At 40.6% G+C, this 24845-nt stretch overlaps 1 protein-coding gene across 12 annotated transcripts in view; it reads right to left on the bottom strand.

The window, feature by feature from the left end:
• Window positions 1-24845, bottom strand: part of ERC1 (ELKS/RAB6-interacting/CAST family member 1) — a 560596-nt gene that overhangs the window by 9640 nt on the left and 526111 nt on the right. The window contains exon 20 of one of the 12 annotated variants that reach the window (XM_027593120.2): window positions 18259-19136. The exons of the other annotated variants lie outside the window; for them this stretch is intronic. Coding sequence (XP_027448921.1) covers window positions 19125-19136 — 12 coding nt within the window. The 3' untranslated portion in view covers window positions 18259-19124. Of the gene's footprint in view, window positions 1-18258; window positions 19137-24845 lie in introns of those variants that run through there. 12 annotated transcript variants of the gene reach the window in all.

Here is a 24845-nt window from a genome sequence, read left to right as displayed (position 1 = left end):
CCTGGCATAAACTAAAGGGAAAAAAGACAAAAGGACAAGTATTGGTATCAACGTATTATGAAAGTGGTACTACAAGCCTAATAACAGAGAAATGGGCAGAGGATACGAATAAAGAATTCACTGAAGAAATACAAATGGCTAATAAGCACATAAAAATTTCAATTTGTAATTGTAATTGCTCAATTTCATTTGTAATTAAAGGAATACAGATTAAACAAGATAGGGTTTTGTTCCCCCTATCACATTGCCAAAAGTTTCCAAAAGACTGCTACAAAATCACTGTTGGGGAAGTGGGTACTCTTATACTATGTGGGAATACAGTGAGCAATTTGGTCTCATCAACCAAATTTATTTATTTATTTATTTATTTATTTATAAAGATTTTATTTATTTATGTGACAGAGACACAGCGAGAGAGGGAACACAAGCAAGGGGAGTGTGAGAGGGAGAAGCAGGCTCCCTGCTGAGCAGAGAACCTGATGCAGGGCTCGATCCCAGGACCCTAGGATCACGACCTGAGCTGAAGGCAGATGCTTAATGACTGAGCCACCCAGGCACCTCTCATCAACCAAATTTAAACACAAATATCCTCTGACCAAATAATTCCACTTTTAAGAGTATATTCTATAAAAATACCAGTAAGAAATTCAAGAATGTATACACAAGTTTATCAAGACAATCTGTAAGAACAAAAATTTACTAACAACCTCAGGGTCGAACAAGAAGTGAGAGAGATTGATATGTTCGGAGATCCATCCATCCATCCATCCATCCATCCATCCATCCATCCAAAGTATATATAAAGAGAAATCCAAAACTATTAAAGAATGGCTAGTTTGAACGGATGAAAGGGCTTTCAATTTTACTGTTCTTTTTAAATTTTTTTTAAAGATTTTACTTATTATTTGGGGGAGACAGAGAGAGAATACAAGCAGGGGGAGCAGCAGGCAGGGGGAGAGGGAGAAGCAGGCTTCCTGCCGAGCAGGGAGCCCAATGCAGGGCTCGATCCCAGGACCCTGGGATCATGACCTGAGCCGGAGGCAGATGTTTAACCGACTGAGCCACCCAGGTGCCCTTGTTTTTTTTTAAACTGAAGTATAGTTGACACACAATATTACATTAGTTTCAGGTGTACAATATAGTGATTTAACAAACCTATATGTTATACCATGCTCACCACAAGTGTAGCTCCCATCTGTCACCATACAACACTATTACAATACCATTAACTATATTCTCTATGCTGTACCTTTTATCTTCACGACTTACTCATTCCATAACTGGAAGCCTGTATTTCCCGCTTCCCTTCATCCATTTTGCCCAGCCGCTTACCCCGTTCCCCTCTGGCAACCACCAGCTCATGGTCTGTATTTATGGGTCTGTTTCTGCTTTTTGTTTATTCATTTGTTTTGTTTTTTAGATTACACATGTAAGTGAAATCATATGGTACTTGTCTTTCTCTGTCTGACTTACTTCACTTTGCATAATACCTTCTAGGTCCATCCATATTGTTGCAAGTGGCAAGATCTCATTCCTTTTTTATGGCTGAGTAATATTCTACAATATATACGTATGTGTATAGATACACCTGTCTGTCTGTCTGTCTCTCTCACATATAACATCTTCTTTATCCATTCCTCTACTGATAGTCACCTGGGTTGGCTTCCATAATTTGGCTAGTGTAAATAATGCTGCAATAAAGATAGGAGTACATGTATCTTTTCTAATTAGTATTATTTTCATTTTCTTTGGGTAAATGGCCAGTAGTGAAATTGCTGGACCATGCATTAGTCTATCTTTAATGTTTTGAGGAACTTCCGGTATTGTTTTCCACAGTGGCTGCATGGATTTACATTCCTGCCAAGAGTGCACAAGGGTTCCCTTTCCCCACATCCTCACCAACACTGTTACCTCTTATCTTTTTTATTCTAGCCATTCTGACAGGTGTGAGGTGATATCTCATGTCATCAGAGTTTTGATTTGCATTTCTCTAATGATCAGTGATGTTGAGCATCTTTTTATGTGTCTGGTGGCCATCTGTATGTCTTCTTTGGAAAAATACCCGTTCAAGTCCTCTGCCCATTTTTATTTTTTTTTTAAAGATTTTATTTATTTGACAGAGAGAGACACAGCAAGAGAGGGAACACAAGCAGGGGGAGCGGCAGGCAGGGGGAGAAGCAGGCTTCCCACTGAGCAGGGAGCCCGATGTGGGGCTCAATCCCAGGACCCTGTGATCATGACCTAAGCCGAAGGCAGATGCTTAACGACTGAGCCACCCAGGCGCCCCCCTCTGCCCATTTTTAATTGTATTATTTGGAGGGTTTTTTTTGCTGTTGAGTGGTTTAAGTTCTTTATATATTTTGGATATTAACTTCTTACTGCATGTATTGCTTGCAAATATTTTCTCCCATTCAGTAGGTTACCTTTTTGTTTTCCTGATGGTTTCCTTCACTGTGCAAAAGCTTTTTATTGTAGTGTAATCCCAATAGTTCATTTTTGTTTTTGTTTCCCCTGCCCGAGGAGACAGATCTAGAAAAATGTGGCCAAGGTAAATGGCAAAAGACATTATTGCCTATGTTTTCTCCTAGGATTTTTATGGTTTCAGGTCTCGCATTCAGCTCTTAATTTATTTAGTTTTTAAAAGATTTTATTTATTTATTTGAGAGAGTGAGAGAGAGTACGAGCCGGGTTGCGGGGGGCAGAGGAAGAGGAAAAAGCAGACTCCCCACTGAGAGCAGTGAGCCCAATGCAGGGCTCCATCCCAGGACCCTGGGATCATGACCTGAGCTGAAGGCAGACGCTTAACGGACTGAGCCACCCAGGTGCCCCTCCCACATTCAGGTCTTTAATTCATTTTGTTTACTCTATATACTTCTGTATTGTTTGATTTCATACCACAAGCAGCACTGATATGATAAGGAATATGGATAAAAATATATAAATATTCAAAGCTGCATGTATTTGAAAATAGTATTTCAAATAGCATGTATTTGAAATAGTATGAGCTCACAAGGCACGGAGGAGGACATGCACTTGGCTGTTCGCTGAAGTTGAGGAATACAGGATCTTGGGTCTTGACAGAAGCAGTACCAGTCTCTGAGGGTGACAAAAGGCCTTTGGACTGGCTAGGCTTGGGCACTATCCTTCAGAGGATCCTTGTTCTGTTCAGTGGTTTCAGGGAAACCACACCTAGGGCACTGCGTTCCCTTTCAGGCACCTTGTTACCCAAAAAATGGAGGCAAACTGAAGTAAGTTCAAAGGAAAATGGCAGGCATGACTAAGAAGCTGAAAGGATCATTTTATGAGGCAGGATTAGAAGAACTAAGTGGCAGACCTGAACTAACTGAACACTAAGGGGAGGGAACATGATTATGACCTACAAATGTCAGGAGGGTGTACAAGAGAAGCGGGAGGGGTGATTTAGCACTGGAGGAAGAAGGGCAACTAGAAGTGATAGAAAAAGATTAGGGGGAAAAAACCAGAGGCGGACTGTAAGACTATGCTTTTTCCAAGGGCTAATGAATGATTTGCCTGGGAGAAGGTGTTTAAAAAGAGAAGGATCAGAACAACCACAAAGTTTAGAGAAGGAAGTGTTCCTTCATTAGCTGGAGTTGCTTTCCATCTGGTGGGGCTTTCTCTGTTCTCCAGGGATTATGAGTGGTTTGCGTTTTATCTGCAAGCAATATTAGATGTGGGCATGGCTGAGCAGGGAGAGAGTTCATTGGCACTTGATCCATTATATGCTAACATTTCCTGTCTTGAAAAAAAATCTCAGGGGCACCTGGGTGGCTCAGTCACTAAGCGTCTGCCTTCAGCTCAGGTCATGATCCCAGGGTCCTGGGATCGAGCCCCGCATTGGGCTCCCTGCTCCATAGGAAGCCTGATCCTCCCTCTCCCTCTCCCCCCGCTTGTGTTCCCTCTCTCACTGTCTCTCTCTCTCTTTCAAATAAATAAATAAAATCTTAAAAAAAAAACAAAAACCTCAACTTTTCTTGTGAGACTGGAATTACATTTAAAATGAGGATTTTTATTTTGACTTTGAAACGCAAAGCTTTAGTCATTCTGAAGTCAGAGGAGTACAGGAATGTGTGAAAGAAAAAAAGCACTTAGGAAAGAAAGGCAATGTGAAGTAATCAAACTAAAAACATAGACAGATGTGCTATACAGCACAGGTGTGAAAACAAATCTTGAAATGTATTAGTACCTTGTTATTTTAAAATATTTTTTTAGCATGTGCGTCACATGTTAAAAAAGGGAAGTTTTTGTATGGTAAAAAGGGAAGGGTCCTATGGTTAAATTGGGAAAAGTGTGTTCTAGCTTCTGAAGTGTAATTTAACAGATCTCAATCAAGACATTCCTGTTCCCTCTACCCCCTGCCCACTGCCCATGCTCTGCCCCCATGCCTGCCTACTCAACTCTCACCTCCTCCTCAAAGAAAGGCCATTTTAGACTTAACATCAGAAAAGAACCTCCCCAAAAGTACAAACATGTAATATTTGGGACTCAATGAAAATGCTTATTATATCCTAGTGCAATAAATTAAATCCTTTTCTCTCCTTCTTTCCCTTCCTTGTTAAAGCTACATATCCAAACTTAGTATATAAGACTGAGTAATCCAACAAGATCTTCCACTTCCTCTTCTCTCCCTTCTAATATTGGCAGGCTAATTCCACCACTATAAGTACTACAGTGAAAAATACTGTCCTCTTGGTTTACTTTCTTAAAAACACCATAATTACATATAGCACGTAAGTTTGCACAATGCCCTCTCTAGATAAGGAAGATGCAATTCTCTGTGTATGTATTGAAAGCTCTGTATCTAAAGCAAACAACAACAAATGTAAAAACACTTGCACAGTAAAATATTTCCACTAAACTAAGCTTTTTCTAGAACTTAAGCATTAAATCCCTTATCTCAGCACCCTCGTTTCCTCCATATATAAAATCTCTACTACACAATCTTCCTCAAGTCTCTCGGGCACCTCAAGATTTAGTGGAAAAGCCCCTATCTACTAAGCCTTCATTTAACTAAGATACTCTGGAAGAAGGGATTATCAGAATAATAGATGAATAGGTATGCACAGTAGAGAAAATAGAAAGTAATATGCTTTGCTTAAAGAAATAGGGATTTGAACATGTGGATTAGGGATGACCGTGAGGGCAGCAAGTTTTGCTGCTCCAAACATCCTGCATGCGGGTTCTGTGCCATTAGTGACAAAGGGCACAGCACTCGTATGCCTCAGTACTGTTCACTGTGTAAGTAACCAGTGAGTCTGAGGAAATTGTGACTAAGGTAATGCAGACGTGAAACACACTACCTCACAATAACCTCACAACACTCCTTGCTCCTAATTTCTTCTCCAGGCTAACTTGAGCCACAGGTCCCTGACCCTTTAATTAACTCTCTGCTTCCAACCTCTCCTCTCCCTGGGTGTTTCACCATGGCTTCCAAGGGCACTCTCATCCCGAAACGACCTTTCGAATCTCACAAGCTAACACCAATTTTCCTCTTTCTTTCACCATCAAACATCTCAAAGGAATGGTTTACATTTGCTACCTCTGTTTCCCATTTCCCTCCTTAGCACCAAAGAATTTACTTTCTGCTATTCACTGGAACTGCTCTCTCAAAAGGTTACTAAGCCAAGACCTCTCCACTGAAAATTATAAAACATTTAGAGAAATAAAAGATATCTTAAATGGAGGAATGCAAGATGACCATGGATCATCAGACTCAATAGCATAAAGTGTTAATTCTGCCCAAACTAATCTACAGATTCAATACAGGCCAAATAAAAACTCTGGCAGGTGCGTGCACACGTGCGTGTAAAATGACAAGCTAATTCAAGGCATAAGTAGAAATGTAAAGAGCCAAGAATAGCCAAGGCAATCTCAAAGAACAAAGTTATAAGAACGTGAAGAACAATCATGAAGAAAAGTATTACTATAAAGCTATAGTTATGAACATAGCTTGTTAACTGGCACAAGAACAGGCATATAAACCAATGGAAGCCAGAAAAATAGTCCAAACCTGGGAATAACTCAAATGTCCGTCAACAACTAGGTGATAAACTGTGGTATATTCATTCATACAATGGAGTGACATACAGCAATGAGAACGAATGAACTATACCTATGTATATCATAATAGACACATTTCATAAACATGATGTTGAATGAAAGAAGCAAGATGCAAAAGAGTTCACACTGTATGATTCCAGGTATAAACAGTTAAAAAACAGGTAAAACTGATCTCCAGTGTTAGAAGTCAGGTTACCCATGGAGGGTGGAGTAGTGGCATGACAAGAGGCTTCCGAGGTGCTGGGAACTTTCTGCTTCTTGTCCCAGATGTTCATTACATGAGTGTGTAAAAACTCATTGAACTGCATCTTATCACCTGTGTATTTTTTTGCATGCATGTTATAAAGGAACACAAAAACCAGAACTGAACCTCAAGGATTCCCTAACAGCATAATTCAATGGCTTTAAGTGTCTTCAACCTGCTTGAGCTCCTCTGGGCTGTTTGTTCTGATAACACCTCCTTCTAAAATCTCTCTTCTTGACTTTCTTGTTCTCCTCTCCCTGTTCTTTCTTCTCTGTCCTACTGCTGTTCTTCCTTCTGCTTCCTCCCACACATGCAGGGGTTTCCTGGGCTCAAGGGGGGGGCATTCTTCCATTCTTCCTCTTTTGTCCTCTGCTGGGGTAACACTGTCTATCTTTAGCTTTATAATAAAAACAACAAGTAACTTATGGGACATTTATTATGGGTCAGGTATTATTCTAAGTCCCTTAGTGCATTAACACGTTTAATCTACTTTTTTTGCCAATTTATTTTTTTTGAGATGGGTTTTTGTGGGTTTTGTGTGGTCTGAATAACTTTTAGCATAGAAAGTTTCACACACATTCAAAAGGAAATAGTAAAATAACCCATACGTGACCTAAACTTAAGGATTATCAAGGTATGTCAATATAATTACATCTCTAACTCCCTTCTCTCTCCGGAGTTTGACCCACATTTTTCAAATGCTTAATAAACACTTCTTTGTGAATGTTCCACTTACACGTCAACTCATACTGTTCATACTGTTTAATAAACTGTTGTTTTCACTTAATTACTACAAATAGTTTTTCATGTGATTAAATATTCTTCTAAAACAAAGGTTTTATTTTATTTATTTATTTATTTATTTTTTAAAAGATTTTATTTATTTGAGAGAGAGAGAATGAGAGATAGCACGAGAGGGAAGAGGATCAGAGGGAGAAGCAGACTCCCTGCTGAGCAGGGAGCCCGACATGGGACTCGATCCCAGGACTCCAGGATCATGACCTGAGCTGAAGGCAGTCGCTTAACCAACTGAGCCACCCAGGCGCCCTAAAACACAGTTTTTAAATGGGTCATATTGTAATCCATTTTATGGATGTATTATAATTTAAATAATTCCATTATTAGAAATTTAGTTTGTTTTCAATTTTTCATTACTACAAACAGTAACAATGTTGCTTGCTAGTACATAAATCTTTGCATATTTATGATCATTTTCTTAAAATTCCGGGGTCAAAGGGTATATACCTCTTTAAGCTTCTGACATGTTACCAAACTATTCCAGAAGAGCTGTACTAATTTTCAGACTCTAGGCAATGAATAAGGGTGCTCATTACCCCACCTACTCAATATACTGGGGCAACACACACACACACACACACACACCCCAACCTTGCTGATATGACAGGGCTATTTTCATTTGCAGTTCTTTGTAATTCTTTTCATTTGTAGTGAAGCCAAAAATTGAGGCCAAACATTTATGAATATATTTATTGGCCATTTCTTCTTCTGGGAAATTCCTGTTAACACCCTTTCCAGGCTATGTTTCTTTTGGTTTAGTTTCTTCCCTGCTGATCTCCTGGTCACAGCCGTAACATAAGCTCTCTTATTCTAGTATCTTTCGCTTATTGTAATAGCTTCACAAGTACATCAACCTTGGTTTGTAAGAGCACTCTTTCTAAAAACAGGTTGGATTAGGTTCCCTCCTTCTCTTCCAATATCTTAAATGATTTCCTACTTACAAAAGAGAGCCCAATCTGACTTCATCCTACTTTCCCAATTTCATCTCCTGGGACAGCCTTGCCATATGCATCTAGCCTCCCGGTATATGCCCTCATCTTTGCTTTTATTCTGTTGTATTTCCCTTGTCCTAGAATGCAGACAATCTTCCCTCCTACACACCTCTCTTCCCTATGTTACTTATCCTTCATGACTGAGCACAATGGGCTCTTCTCTCTGTGAAGCCTTCTCTGTTCAGAGGTAAATATTGCTAAAGTATTAATTTGGTCTCGTGTTTCAAGAGTTGGCGATCTGTTTAATTCCCCAACTCTTCTTCAAATTCCTTGACGGGTTCTTTTTTACATACCAGTGCTGCCTAGCAAAATACCTTGTCCAAAGCTGGCGATCGAGAAGTGACTGGAGTATAAAGCGAAGGAACATGTTAATTCTGGAGGGAAAACACTGATAACTTTCCAAAGAGCTTTTTAAGATAAAATGTGAAGCATCTCAAAATCAAGACAGTGTGATGATGCAGACCTTACAGCAGGGCACATAAACTGTATACTGTGGCATCTCACTTGGTTTAAAGTTCTCAAAAAATGGAATATGGGCCAAGTAAAGGATACTAAGGTGGTCTCTGGCAGGAATTTTCTGGCTTTGTCTGCTGAATGTTATTATAATGTATTCTGTTTTTAGTAGCTATTCCAGCCCTCCCTGAACTCAGAGTAGTAATATGATTTCTAGAGGGACATGAGCCAAGAATCACAAATGCAAAAGCAACTCAATCTGAATGCTCGAAGCAACACACACTAGAAGTGTGTGAACACAAGGGAAGAAGAGAATGCTTCAGCTTCAACCACTGGTCAGGGGACAGGCAGACAGGGGAAGCTGAGAAAGAAACGAGGTATTTCAGAGATGATGTTCTACAACCTCACACCCATCCAAAATATTGTTGTAAGAGGCCAGCTGTAAGGGAAGCCAATCGAGTTCTCTTCCTGCTTTCAACGTTAGGATGGTTCTCTGTCAGAGAACAGAGCTAATGGTGTGAAGAATAATAAGGAATGTAGCTAGGCTGGATGGAGGAACAGAAGTACAGCTGAGGGGGGTAAAAAAAAGAAGAAGTACAGCTGAGGGATGTGCCGACTGGTTCAGGGAAATTGCCCCAGAACATTTATGGCTCAACACAGGTCATGATTTCAGAATACCTACCATATCTCTTCATAGCCAAGTAAAGGCATAGGGAGAGTGAACAGAAATTCACAAAATTAGTCTTAAAGGAGAGAAAATAGCTTTATTTCAAGGTAAAGAGCTCTTTTCGCAGTCACAGGGGGGCGAGGTGAAAGAAGACAATGTATGGACGGATACGGAGAAAGGATATGGTTACAAGAGATGGAACTGAATGAATTCAGTTGTGGTTGGCAGTGACTCAGATTAATTCCTTTCTGAGGATGGTTTTGCAGTGGGCAGGAAATTACACAGAGATGCTTAGTTTGGTCGAAGCAGACAAGAATCTGAACTTGAGGTTTTTAACAGCTAGGTGTCAGGATGCATAGGCCATGAGGTCTGGGGTAGTAACTGGCATGGTAACTGGAGCCTTTTGGAGGTGATGGATCAAGCTGAAATGGTTCTCTGTGCTGGCCAGATCTGGGCCGGAGCCCCCCAGCCCCAATTAGCAGGCTGTGCAACCACATCTGCTTAGGAGGTATGAAGACATGAAAGAACTTCTGAGTTTGGATTTTTGAAAAACTAGAAAAAACTAGAATAAAATGAAATGCCTTTTGCCACAGTATCTGTTGATAAAACATAAAATGCATGTGGTCAGAGGGAGCACATGGTGGGTATTTCTTGTCTAGTCATTTACTTTTCAGCAGGTATTTGGCCACTTTTTCACTCTGTAGAGTCCCTCTAGCATTTAGTACCAGGGAAAACTAAAGTTGCTCTTGAAGTATTTGTCCTATGATTATTTCCCACAGATTAACTGCAAAATCCTTTCTTCCTTGGTATTTCAAGTCAGCTTGCAGCTTGAATCTCCTAGTTTTCTTCCTGAAGTCTCCATCTGCCCCAGTTGCTTGGCATGTTGGGCCTGAAGCAAAGCCACCACGGCCCTAGGCTCTGTGCAATGCTGAGTGGAAGTGGTCAAGATCACGAGGTTGCTACGGGCCTTCTCTTCCCTAACTTGTAATGAACTCCTTTGTCAGGCAATGTCTGATTTTGTTCTCATAAGAAGGAGAGGCTAGGGGTGCCTGGGTGACTCGGTCTGATGGTGGCCAACTCTTGATTTCGGCTGGGGTCCATGGGATTGAGCCCTGGAGTGCGCTCCACGCTCAGCACAAGTCTGCTTGTCCCTTTGCCTCCTCCACCGCCCCCGTCTTCCCCCTAATGCCTTGCGCTCTCTGGTGTTTTCTCTAATAAATAAATAAATAAAATCTTAAAAAAAAAAAAAAAAGGAAGGAAAGGCTATTTGTTGTCTTAGGCCAAAAAGTAAATAAGATGTTGCTGCTCTTCCAAGACGAATCTTAAACAAAATGCCATAATAAAAACAAGAGTTTAGCTCCACTCCACCAAGGGAACCTGTATATACATGACCCACACTCAAAATTCCACTGCTGAACAGTATGATAGTCCAGTCATCTTCCCAAGAATCATTTGGTTTTATATTGCCAAAGGAACTTCCTCCTTTCATTCCCTCATGACAGAAGCATTAAGGTAGGAGGGAACCCCAGGTACTTAAGCCTCTCAAAGCAAGAAAATCATAAATTACTTTCTAGTATTTTCTAGTACTTTCAAGAGCATGTTATGCCTGGCACATAGTAGGTGCTCCCCAAATATTTGTTGAATGAATGCATGCCATATGCCTTGGGGTAGCTAGATTTCTTTATGTAATTTTTACCTTTAGCTTTCAAAGGTTAAAAAGAAAACAAAAGCAACTCAGGAGCTGCTCTCTTTCTTAGTTGTGGCTCTGAAAATCCTGCAGTGCCCCACAGGCAGCTCCCTAGCTCTGACGGAAATAAGTAGTTAAGATTTTTAGTGAACCCTGTATTAACACAAAGCCTGTAACTTAGTTTTCTACACTAACACCCTCCCTGACAAAATATCAAACAGTGGAACTACTGATTCTGAACTTGAGAATCATAAACCTGGAAGGGAGCTAAGAACTACCAGTTCAATTCTCTAGCCCTGGAAGTCAGACAACCGAGGCCTAAGGAGGTACAGTGGCCAGTAGAGTTAAGACTGACAGAAGTGTTTGCCTCAGGAACACTTGTGTGTTATCCTTCAAGCCCAACCACTGAGTAGCTAGGGGCTCAAACTCTACTGTCTCCAGATGCAAAAGGTCTCTATAGAAAAGAGGAAGTCTCCCCTGCCTCAGAGGAAAGTTCTACAAGAAATCTGGTCTTGCTAGCGAACTATCAGACCGCTTACAAGTTGTCATATTGGGGTGCCTGGGTGGCGCAGTTTGTTAGGCATCTACTTTTGGTTTCGGCTAAGGTCATAGTCTCAGGGTTGTGGGATCGAGCCCTGCATTGGGCTCCACGCTCGGCGCGAAGTCTACTTCAGATTTTCTCTCCCTCTGCCCCTCCTGCTCATGCTCTCTCTCTCTCTAAGGTAAATAATTTTTTAAAAAATGTCATATTGTTCATTGTTGCTTACTATTCTTTTCAAAGTTAGAGTCAGTCATGATTTTGTGAAAGGCAACAACTGAGAGGTCAAGTAACCCAGGTATAAGTGGTAAAAATGAATTGGGGTCCCACAGATTTATGGGACCAAAACACATGTTGCTAACACCCGCCACTCTAAATTAATCTCCTTACATATAGCAGAGCTGGAACCAGGCAAGTACAATGATGTGACAATCCAGACTTAGACACTTATCTGTACATAAACCAGCACAAATTGTTGCTTTCTGAGAACTCTATTTTTTATTTGCAGATGTCACCAACATTTTAATTTCTAAGCTACTTATGTCTAGACGCCTCAAAAATGCTGGCTGCTGCTTTCCTGGCTAAAGCATTCTTCCCTTGCTGAGACAATCTGAGTGTTTTCTGTGTGGTATTCTGTACCTCTGAGAACCTCTCAGGTTACCATCTTTCCTAAAAGACTGTATCTTGATATAGGTGTTATACCTTCTCTGAGCAAGTGAAGGAAGGGAGTGAACAGAGGAGTATGGCAAGAAAGCAGAAGACATGTCTGCAAAAGTTAAAAGTGGGAATAGAAAATCCCCATAAAACCCAAGATTTACGTTGGTCTGTCTGGTCCCTGATACAAGAGAATGGGGAATCATCTTTAGTGTAAGAAAGTTCCTGGAACATCAAGGGAACTGTGATGTATCATCCCACTCAGAAAACAAGCCTGTAGTTGATAACACTGTATTGTATAATTGAAATTTGCTAAGAGAGTAGAACTTAAAAAAAAAAAAGGTAAATATGTGAGGTGATGGATGTGTTAATTAACTTAACGGCGGGGCAGGGGGGATCCTTCCACAATGTATATCAAGTCATCACATTGTACACTTTAAACATCTTACCATTTTATTTGTCAATTTTATTTCAGTAAAGCTGAAAAGAACCAGCTAGTTACCCATCTGGGTGGGGTGCTCACATGAAGCACATACCTGAGGCAGAGAGATGGATGGCATGGTCTCCACAAGGCTTTACCAGTCCAAAGACTTGCCGAGGTAGTACTTGAGACTTGAGAAAGTGTAGAGTGTTATAAACAAAGAACCGTATTTTCCAGTTAGGCAGAATTTTAATATGGTTGCCTAAGTTGATTGGTAGTATCTCACATTATCTCTTAGAAATCTGTTAACTTACGTAAATAGAGACATTACAATGAAGGGCCTGTCATTATCAAAATGGAGAAAAATTTCCCTCCTTGCCAAAGGGATCCATCAGAACAGCAGCAGAGTTCTGGGAATCGCAGACACAGACAGGCTAGCTAGCCAGCCCAGTGTATTTGGTTTGGCTCTCAGAAAAGAAAAGTGTCAAAAGGGAGAGGGTGAAAAAAACAAAACAAAACAAAACCCAAACAACTAATAAGAAATCTAAAGCTGAAACTGTCAGGGCGTTAAGAACAAGGCTTTGCTGCAGCTGAGACTTTAGTGCTAAACCAGCACAAAGCCTGATCCAGTTCCAGCTCATCTCTCTGGCCACGCAGGAAGAGAGAAGGAAATTTCCTTTACCACGGTGGCATGTGTTCAATGCACACTCATGTCCAGGACTGCTGTGTGCTGTTTCCAGCACCTGGATCTGATTCTGGGGTGAGTGTGGCAGGGATAGACTGGAAAGCCTCCCACAGGAAACTATGGATATTGCTTGAGTTTTTCTTTTTTTTTTTTACTGCCAACCTGATACATTCCCTGGGTGGTGTCTCCTGACTCCTCGGTGAGATGACAAAATGACCCTTGAGTGTGGTACGAGTTGCTGGCCCAGTAATTTACAAGGGTCTTGGAAGGGGTGCCATTGCTGACCAAGGCTCTGGAGTCATGTGGGCTGTTCTGAGTGATTCCCCTGGGTACACATGGCCATCTTATGGAGGACCATGAGCAGCTGTGAGGGGCAGGCATAATGCAGTGATATAGTAAATCGGGTCTCATGTGACATGGAGAAGGTTGGGGATGAGGTAGGGATCTGGAGTTGTATGTAACTAATTTTGGATTGCTAAAGGGAAGAAAATACGTGATGTGATTCGAAAGTTCTTGGGGATGGTTGAGGTTGGAGGAAAAATAGTCCCATAGCCTCCTAATGCTCAGAAAATTTTGCCGTCAGTGCTTATTTAGGTGAAGAAGGGTGAGAATGAGAGACTCCAGGGACATTTCCAGTCTAACCTGGCTCAGTGAACGGTGAGGCTCACCACACTCATGAGCATAGTTCCCCCAGAAAGTGTAGGCAAGGCCACAGCAGTCCAGAGCTCAAGTGGCTTCACCCAGCTTCATTTCCACATGGAAGGAATGACCAAGCCTGAGAAGGAAAGTCCACACCAAAGCAAGTACTTCTGGGAGGTTTCACCTAGCTTATTAAAAGGAAGGATCACCAGATCTTTTCTCTCTACCTCTCTTCCTGAGGAAGCAGCTGGAGAGGGAGGTGAGCTCAACCTTCAGAAGCAGCCAAGTGAGAAAATGAGCTCTTCAAGAGAAGATGGAGAAGTCATGGAATCATCCCACCACACAGAACCCAAGGAGGCCAAATAAACACCCCAGCAAGTCCTGCATGGGGCTCTTTCCAGTAATCTCCAGTGCTGACAGGACTGCTGCCTGTGGACTGCACTACCCTAGCTGGTACATAAGAGCTGAACGCTAAGGGTTCAACTGAGTGAGCAGGGAGGAAGAGGGGTGTTGGCAAAGCTGCAGCTCTGAGGGATGTTACAGAAAGTTCTTAACAGATATTTTAAGTGGTCTACCCCACACTTTTCTCCCCCAAAGAAAGTCACAGTGCTTGGTCTGTGCACAATGCAGGAGCAGATGTGCATCTCTCTGCTGTGATCCGTTATGGACACATACTCTGCTTGGGCTAGAAGGCAAAAATGGCCTTGCAGCATCACGAAGATGGTTTCCCATCACTGTAGGATAGTACCGTTACTACTAGGGCCTCTGACCAGCTAAGAGGATTTTCTTCCAAAGGGGGCTTCAAGGTGCAATAGCGGGAAAAGGTCTGAAATGGAAGGAAATGTCCAGTCCCTATTGGGCCACTTAGCTTTATCATCTTGGGCAGGTCACTTTACCTCTCTGGCCTCAGCCTTCTTGTGTGCAAAAGAAAAAAAAAGGGGGGGGGGAGGAGATTTGAAGATCTCTAAATTCTCTCCAGCTTTATCTATGAATAAATATAGCTCATTTCTGATAAAACACGGTAAGAACAGTAATCCCCAACTGAAAGCCTGCAGGCTATTTCTAGATAGAGGAGTTTTTCAAATCTCACGAATACTTCCACTGCGTCTCATCATAGGATGTTAGAGAAAACCCAGTACTTTTATCTTTTTGATGATTCCTTACCTTCCTGCTAGGTGCATCCTAACATCCATCTGTGGTAAACGGACTTTTAGGTTCAAATTTAGGCTAAACACTCGCAAAAGGTTGGTGTGATTTCCCATATATTCTGGATGTATCAAACAGCCTAAAATCAGAGAATCTGTAGTATAATGATGGTTTATCACCAGGCTTGGGTTACCCTGAGAAGGAGTTTAATCTAGTTTTTAATCTGGCAATTTGGTTCTTTTTTTGAACTTTCCCCAGTTACTCACTGTTTTTATCATTCTGGTGTTTGGGTACCTCAGGCATGCAAAGGTGATGATGTCTACATCCTAGCCTTCCTAGAAATATCTGCATTTAAAGAGGTAATACCTTGGAGGGATAATTGATTCAAAGGAATAAACTGAACAGTGAGATTTCAGGCACATAGGCAGGAGCTTTACTAAACATCCCATCCTACTACTTTTAAGCCACTATCATATCATTCTTCTCTGTTAAACTGGCAACAGGATGTTAGCGCCTGACCTCTGGCTTAGGGATTACATTAGAAAAGGGTAGGATTAGGGCCACCTAGGTGGTTCAGTCGGTTAAGTGTCTGCCTTCCACTTAGGTCATGATCCCGGAGTCCTGGGATTGAATCCCACACCAGGCCCCCTGCTCAGCGGGAAGCCTGCTTCTCCCTCTCCCTCTGCCACTCCCTGAGCTCCCTCCATCCCCGGCTGATGCTCTATCTCTCTCTCTCTTGCTCACATTCTCAAATAAATAAATAAATAAAATCTTAAAAAAAAAGGGTAAGATTGGAGGTGCCTGGCTGGCTCAGTCAGTGGAGCATGTGACTCTTGATCTTGGGGTTGTGAGTTTGAGCCCCACATTGGGTGCTGAGATTACCTAAAAATAAAATCTTAAAAAAAAAAAAAAGAAAACAGTAAGATGTTTTTTTTTTTAGTCTGATAATGTTAAAACCTAATCCATCAATCAAAACCTGATCTTTAGGGCTATTGAGCATCGTTGCAATTTACAGCAAGATCTGTTAAGTGTTAAAATTAAAGGCTCACTTTCACCAGGAGGGCATATACCAGGTAGAGAGATTCTCTTTTGTGCCTAGGTGGTCTCTTGTATAAAAATTAGTAGACAAAGCAGTAAGATAACATTCATACCATGTAGAATACCTCCAGAAAGTTCCTGATTTAATTCATTCACTAAACAAGTATCTGCTTCATGCTTTATGTGCCTTTATGTCGATTACACAGCTTTTTAAGAAAGGTCCAATTACTAAGTTCTTTTCATACAGCATTCTGGATTGAAGTCACCAGCACGCCCTGCAACTCCCCTGAGGGAGTACTCTGTAATTAGGGGATGTGAGTAACCGATTGTGCAGGACCCCCCTACCTTTTAATAGGCAGGGCCCCATGATTTATTTGGAACGCCGTTTCCAGAGTTTGTTTGAAAGTCAGTTGTCTGAAACCCAGAAACAATTACCTAAGTGGTAGTTACGTTCCCAAGTAGTCCCCATGAGACTACTGACCCATAATGCTTGTTATGGGCTGCATTACGCTCCCTCCCCCAGCTCACATGTTGAAGCTCTAATCCCATATCCTCAGAATGTGACTGCAGGTGGAGACTTGAGGTGTATTTAAAGAGGTAACCAAGCTCAGATGAGGCTGTTAGGGGGCATCCTGTTGCAACGACTGGTGTCCTTGTGAAGAAGGGGAGGAAATGTGGACACAGACAAACCAGGGATGCATGCACATGAAGGAAAGGCCATGTGAGGATACAGCGAGGAGGCGGCCATCTGCAAGCCAAGGACAGAGTCCTCAGGAGGAAGCAACCCTGCCAACACCTTGATCTTGGACTGTTAGCTTCCAGAACTGTGAGAAATAAATTACTGTTGTTCAAGCCACCCAGTCTGTGGTATTTTGTTCTGGCAGCCTTGCAAACTAATACAATATTGTTGGTGTATGGTGCCGCAGAACTTAACCACCATTCATAACATTTTACATACTGGTAGATGCCTTCCGGGTTCTAACTCCAGACATCAGAAATACATCTTCTCTTGGGCCAGTGTTAAGTGAGTGTGGCCCAGTCCCATCTTTCCTTGGCAGAAAACCTCACTTCTATGGTGGTGGCTCCAGCAGCAGGATGTTCTTATAAGGGGTGCAGGAGGTTCTCTTAGGGGCTTGGGGAGTGACAGCAACAATAGCTAGAACAGTAGGTAGTGGCTACTGCAAAGGGCCAGCTCATTCAAGGAGCAGGGCCTCTTCAGACTACTGAATAATACAGGAAGGGAGGTTGGGGCAGCATTGCCCCCCATTCTCCGGAAGCAGGGCGTTAAGTTATGGGGCACAGGGGAGCCAAGTCAGGAATGACAGTCACTGCCTGCGTGTAGACTGAAGACTGCTTATATTTCAGGGTACCCTTTTGATTTTACACCTAAGAGCTCATGCCCCACTGGGAGAGGGGTGCAGTCCCACACCTTTGTTTTTTCTTAAGTTTAAATAGGTTTCCCTTAGAGAATTACTGTTGCACCTAGCCACTGTTACTATAGGAGCTTTGTATCCTTCTGGTGTGTTGGCGCAGAAACATGGTTGAGAGCCCCTGGCACATAACACAGGAGATACTGTCCATAAAAAATTTAAGTTACTTCTATTTCTAGACTGTCCCACCAAACCACTGGTAAAGAATTAAACAGTTTGGAAGAAAGCTAAGGGCCATTTATTTCAAATGCTCTTGACTAGACCAAAAAACTGTCATTTCCAAAGTTTCTAAGTTCCGCAGGCTTTAAGTTTGCAGTGCCTATACTGGTCATGTTTTGTTTTTGTTTTTGTTTTTGTTATCCACAGGATTACTTTTCTTCTTTGCTTAGTTGGGGGAGCATTATCTCTGTAAGATGACATTGGAGACGACAGACCCGTGTTTAATGTACTGGACTGTAGTAACTGTCAAGACTCATTAAAATTCCAAGATGGTAAATAATTGCTCCTGCAGGAGCTCTAGGGAATCAGGAGTGTTAACCTCTTCCCCCATGGGAATACTTGAAACACAAAGGGAAAAATGCAATTAGGGCAGCTAGAAAACATTAAGATCTCTACAAATACAGAGCTTTGTAATTAATAAAATATTCCATATTCATATTTTAGAACTCTAAAGAGTCCAGTGCAAGGCCAAGCTAATAAAAACTAGGCTAAAAAAAGGTTCTTGCATTTTTCACTGCAGAGCCAAGGACACATGAGACCTGAATTCAGAGTAGGTGTTTTATGTTCACTTTTATTTAGCGCAGGCTAGTTGGGGGTAGGCACCAGTAATGAGGACCAAGAGCTATCCTAGTCAAGAAGTGGAGGGAAAGACCTGCAGACAAAACAGAAACAGAAGTCCCCTTCTCTGAGACAAGGTAAGAAAGGAAATGGTTGGAGGGATCTTTTCTTTCAAAAAAAGTTTTGGTCTAGCTAGGTCTCTTAATATTCTCTGTCTCTCCACAAGCAAGATTATTCTACACTCTGCACAAAGCCTGTAGTTCTGTCCCCACTGAAGTGCACCCTTTCCTGTGCACACCATAAGGCTACTCTCTCACACCGAGCGTGAGCTGCAGATAAAGCTTAGTAACTGTGTAATTTCAACTATGTAAGAGGTCCTTATCGCCTCTATATCCAAATCCTCATTTCCTCTTCCTTTCCCCAACTCAGCTTTGGGGGGTTTTGTCCAGAACTAAGGCAACAGTGTTGTGTCCTATGGTCCAGCTTAGCGCCCTGTCAGCACCTGTCCTCTCCTGTGGTACCTGCCTAGCTCTTCCCTATCTTCCTCCCCCTTTTTTTGAACAAGCTTTTCTCTGCCAGATTTTCAACATCCAACTGGCAAGATACTCTGCTCTTTGCAGAAAAAGGTTAATGGCAGCTGTCAGAGGGAGGAGAAAGTGCCAGACTGTGTGAGAGCAGAGGGAGAGAAGCAGTGAGGCTACTCCACAGGGTTTTTCTCATAAATTTGTTAAGACACACACACACCCCCATTCTCAAGCCCAGTTCCGATACAGACACACATTTATCTTCACAGCTCTGCAGTTATTTTTGCTGGATTGCTGGTCTTGCCTCTCTCAGCCTCTCACACTCTGCTGCTCTTAGTTTTTTGGACAAGAGTTCAACACTGGAGCTGAGGAAACAAGTTCAAACATCACAAAAAGAAGAAAACCAGATCAGAAACAGTCAGGCTGGGAACCAGAACAAAGTTTGTTGCCCCACAGAGAACCATTCTTTTTCTTTCTCTCTTTCTTATTTTCTCTTCCTGCTGCCTATCCCCTGCCCCCCAAGAGCTCATAAGTCCACTTGGCTCACTTGTATGGCACAACAATCTGTGCAAATGCATTCAAGAGAGAAGAATGAAACGTCCTGTTGTGACGGATGATTGATGCCTTCCCCAAATGAGGGAGATGACTTCTAGGTTCTGTGCCCAATACTGCCCCAGCATTAAACCCCCCTGATTCACCACCTTGAAAAGAGAGGGATATAAGCCAAAGAGTGATTGATCATAATCAAGAAAACAAATGGAAGAAGGAATCCAAGAAGAGGACAAGGTCTGAGCCAAGTTTTGGAACAATACTTCCCTGGAAATTAAAAAATGGGACAGAGTGCTGGGAAAGGGAGCGGAATCCAAAGCTCCATGACCCACAGAGCAGGCTGGCTGATACAAGTTCATTCCAGTGTGGTCAGGCCCCTGATGGGAGGCTGGCATTCACAGTGGAAAAAAAGAATTTGTACTCTAAGGAGAAATTCCATTTTTAGCTTTTTAGCAGATGCTGCCTATCAGTCAAACTGCTTCAAAAAATTAAAAAGAGACTGGTAGTGGGGTATGATTTTCCTGTTTTCACTTTTTATTAAAGTTTTTTTTTAAGTTTATTTATTTTTTAAAAGTAGGCTCCACACCCAATGTGGGGCTCAAATTCACGACCCCGAGGAGCCAAGAGTCACATGCTCTTCCGACTGAGCCAGCCAGGCACCCCTCTGTTTTCATTTTAACTATCACAGACATATTGTGAAACACACGGATTAAGTGTACAATTTGATGAATTTTGATAAATCCATACACATAAACCGTCTCCTCAACCAAATTACCGAACATTTCCAACATCCCAGAAAGTCTCTTGTACTCTTTTTCAGTCAATTCCTTTGGTAACCAGTGTTCTAATTTTTACTACCATAGACTAGTTTATCCTGTTCATAAACTGTCATATAAATGAAATATATGAAATGAAATATATAAATTTCATATAAATGAAATCATACACGAATTACATTTTATTTTGTATCTGGCTTCTTTTGCTTGATACTGTTTTTGCGGTTCATTGGTAAAGTTGCTTGTACTAGTTCACTGTTGTTTACTGCTTAGTAGTATTCCATTACATGATACATAATAATTAAAAGTATCTACTTTGTTAATGAACATGTGGACTGTTTCCAGTTTTGCCCTTTTACAAATAAAGTTGTTATGAACACTCCTGTACACATCTTTCTGTGGGCATTTCTCTTGAGTTACAGGGCAGGAATATATATAATTTAGTAAGAAACCGCCTAATGGTTTCCCAAAGTCTTGTACTAGTTTAAATTCTCACCAGCAATGTGTCAGAGTTCCAGTTACTCCACGTCCTCACTAAATAACCGGTATTGCCAGTTTTGTTAATTTCAACCATTTTTGTGGGATTGTGGTACAATCTCATTGTGGCTTTCATTTGTGTGAGCATTTTCTCATGTGTCTAATTTGTGTATCTCCTTCTTGTGAAGTGTCTTTTCAAGTCTTCTGTCTGCTTAAAAATTGTATTGTTTTGTCTTTTTGTTATGGACTTTTAAATTATCTTCTCAGTGGAAGTCCTCTGCTCAACACATACACACACCACACACACACACGCACGGTGAATATTTTCTCCCAGCATTTTGATGAACACAAGTTTAAAGTTCTGATAAAGTCCAATTTTTTTTCATTTTTTTTCTCTTATGTGTAGTGTTTTATGTTTCTGTGCTTGCTAAAGTGGGGGTACTTTTAGCTACATATGTGCCATTGGGCTAACATCTGAAATTAAAACACATTTATTAAGGCCTAAAAACAACTACCTATTGCTAATCCTTGTTTACAAAGGCACAATCTTAGAACCAAAAACACTGGCTTTAACTAAAATACCAGGGCTTTTAATTAAAGTTTTAGAAATGAAAGTTGCACTTTCAAAAATACTCAATCATTCAACATATAGGCCATATATATATTTACTGATAGCATGAGATGATCTGTATCAAATGGGCACAATATTGACAAGTATGATGGGGTTAGGGCGGGGGCACTAAATGTCTGGGACTCAACGTTAGTTTTTAAATCTCTCTGAAAGGAAATTTTACCACATCCCTTTGGAATTTATTCCATGTTCACAGATCCTTCCCCGTTTAACTGAAATATTTCTTTTTGTAATTTAATATACTCTTTCATTTTGCCCTCAGAAGAAATAGAAAAAAGGAGAAACATGGGCCTCCTCACCATTTAGACAAAAGCCTTCACCCTGTAATTGAATTCTGTAACTTTAATTTTTCTATGTCAGCTTCTCTTCTGAAACAATTGTTTATTTTAAAATATTTCTATCTTCCTCTTTTTAAGCCTTCTACTTATTTTTTTTTGTTTGACCTACAATGTCACATTCAAATACAGTCCTAAAATTTTGGGAGGCTGTTTACATTAGAATAATAGACAACCAGGGTTGGGGGGGGGAAAAACCAACCTTAGATATAATCTGACTCAAATCATCTCCCAATGCTGAATTCCTCCTACAACCCAACTGAGCAGCTTCTCCTCCAATGAAAAACTGATTTCATATATGGCTGTCCATTTTTTTTGCTGACAGATCTAGTAAGTTTTTCTTTCTGTTGAACTAAAAAAACACCTTCTTAAAATGTCTACCCCACTGGTGATGGGGTAACATTGAATCAGTCAATATACAAAAAGTTCATTCTGTAACTGATTGTATCATCTTGTTGCTGCCTAAAGGTAGTATTTTAGAGTTGTCTAGGCTAGCTAATACACTTCTTAATATTTTCAATACTCTTAGGCATCTCCATTTTCACAAGATGATGAAAATCTGAACCCCATATTTACTGACCTAAATTAAAAAAATTTTTTTTGTTGTTTTTTTATTACTTTTTTCAACATTTTTGTTTATTTGTTGGAGAGCGAGAGCACAAGCAGGGGCAGCAGCAATCAGAGGGAAAAGCAGGCTCCCTGGCGAGCAAGGAGCCTGATGTGGGACTTGATCCCAGGACCCTGGGACCATGACCTGGGCCGAAGGCAGACGCCCAACCGAGCCACCCAGGTGTCCCCCAATTTTTTTTATTTCAAAATAATTTCAAACTTACAGAAAAATTGCAAGAATACAAAGAACTGTTCAACCCTTAGCCCAGATTACTTAATTGCTAACATTTACTATCTTTGCCTTATCATTCAGTATATCTATATGTAACTTCGTATGTTTCCTAATTGTTAAATTTAGATTACATATTATTTGGCAGAAATATACCTGTGTTCTTCTCAGTGCATATTATCAGAAGACATATAATGTTGATTTGTCCCACTAACAGTGATGTTAACTTTAGTCATTTGGTTTAAATGGTATTTATTAGGTTTTTCCAATGTAAATTAACTAAAAGAGTTTTGTGCTAATTAAGTGAAATACTTTGTGAAAGAGATACTTTCAGACTATGCAAATACAAACTTTTACCTACTGGTTTTCACATTCTTGATGATTCTTGCCCAAAGCAGTTATTACTATGATGGTTGCCAAATAGTGATTCTCTAATTCCATCATTCCTTCCACCTTTGTCAGCTCACATTCTCCTATATGATATGGCTTTCCTTTCTCTCCCATTTGTTTATTCATTCATTTCTTTATACCAGTACAGATTCACAGACTTCTATTCTATTCAATGGGTTATAATCTATTATCAATATTGATTTTGCTGTTCAAATTCTTCAAAATTTTGCCATTGAAAGCCCCGTGTCCTTTTGACATATTCTACCACTCTTGGAACACTTACTTACTTTCTGGTATAGTAAGATGTTCTAGATTTATGTTGTACTATACCACACACAGCGTTAGACTCAGACATGTCTCCAAGGAGTCCTGAATATCTGAGTACTTGGGCAGCAATATTTAAGATCTCCTTAAAATCATTTCTATTTAAATGAACTCTGATGTTATTATATTGTTGAGGTGTTTTTAAAAAGCCTATAAAACTCATTTTTGTATATACTGGAAGGATGCTGAAGATGTGGCTTATAATCTGATCCTAGGTCAGGACCCATGGGGACTCCTGATTTGTTTTAATCTTGTAAGACACTACAAACTGCAAAACCACACTACAAACTGCAAAACCAATCAAGTTTCTCTCTTGACAGTGCCTGAGAGCTCACTTCTGGATTCACCTTATTTTTCTCTAATCTCATTCCCTTTTGATTATTAGAATCATGAAGATGGGAATGCAGAATAGAGGACAGTTCTTCAGGAGATTCTAATATTCTCTGTTCCTTCAGAGAAGCACTGTTCAGTAACTACTCACTAAATTTAGAGTATTTTAAGATTTAGAACTGAGTTTCTGATTATTCATTCCATCCTTTTGGAACATGCTTCCCTTTAACCTCAAAGCTGAATGAATATAATATTGTGAATATAACTTCTTAATTTTATGATAAGAAGTAAAAATAATATAATGTGAGCTACAAAAAATTATCTCAAAGATAAAATAATGGTTCTTTCGTGTATACAAGATATTTAAAAATAAGCTTTCTTTGGCCATAAACTATCTCAAATGTGACCTGTTCCAAATTTACTTGGTTGCCAGACCTTGACAAGATCACAGCTAGAGATGAAGTAGCCTTAAATTCACTATTTGAACAATGTATGTCTGGTAAAGCGTAGAGATAGAAAACCAAAGGAATAGGACCCAAATACTAAGTCTTCAAAATATAATCTGCATATATCCACTTGAAAGTGTATACAATTAACTATAGGTATTCCCAAACGAATCTATTTAGTCTTTGGTGACTATATTGACTCTGGCCAGTGTGTGTAAATCACAATGCATACAATTTCTTCAAATCAGGGTACTTTGACCCATGAACAATATTATGCTCCAATCTGGTTACCACATTCACTTTCTACGAGCCATTGTGCTGGTGACAAGTTGAAAAGTTGTTCATTGTTGCAGGGAAATCATGTTATACAACACAGAAGTGTATGAATAGGAGAGCCACTGGAGACTTATAAATGTTTCTTCACCTCATTGTAAAGTTGAACACAATCACTTGCAGCTATGAGAAAGGTTACACATAGGGGTATGGTCTTTCTAGTATCTGCACCTGCAAATATCTGGAGTGTCCTACCTTGTATCTTTCTGAAACCAAGGAGATGGTATGTAGCATATGTTTGATATAACCTTTTAAAGACATACATAACACTTAGGTTAAACTCATTGTTATCCCTCCCAAATACATCAAGACCCAAATTCTTGAGCTCAATGAAAATAAGTAAGTCTGAAAACTTAAAGCCGCTAATTGTCTCCATAGACTGACAAGTTTTAGTTGACAATTCCCCACAATTTTCACGGTTCTATATTACTTGCCCCAAGAACCAACTCCTTGAGTAGATATTAGTCGTATGTTAGCTAGTGTCAATGCTGGATTCAGGGAGACACTAACAAGATTTCCTGCCCAAGAGCTGGCAAGAGGGCTTGACAAAGAAATGGCACCTTATGCAGAAGTGGGTAGAAGTGTAGTGGGGAAACACAGACCTGGAATTGTCATTATGAGTTGTGATTCTGGAAGATAACAGAC

Source organism: Zalophus californianus, chromosome 9 (assembly GCF_009762305.2).
Source record: "Zalophus californianus isolate mZalCal1 chromosome 9, mZalCal1.pri.v2, whole genome shotgun sequence".
NCBI lineage: Eukaryota > Metazoa > Chordata > Mammalia > Carnivora > Otariidae > Zalophus > Zalophus californianus.
This window is presented reverse-complemented; position numbering and strand designations above follow the sequence as displayed.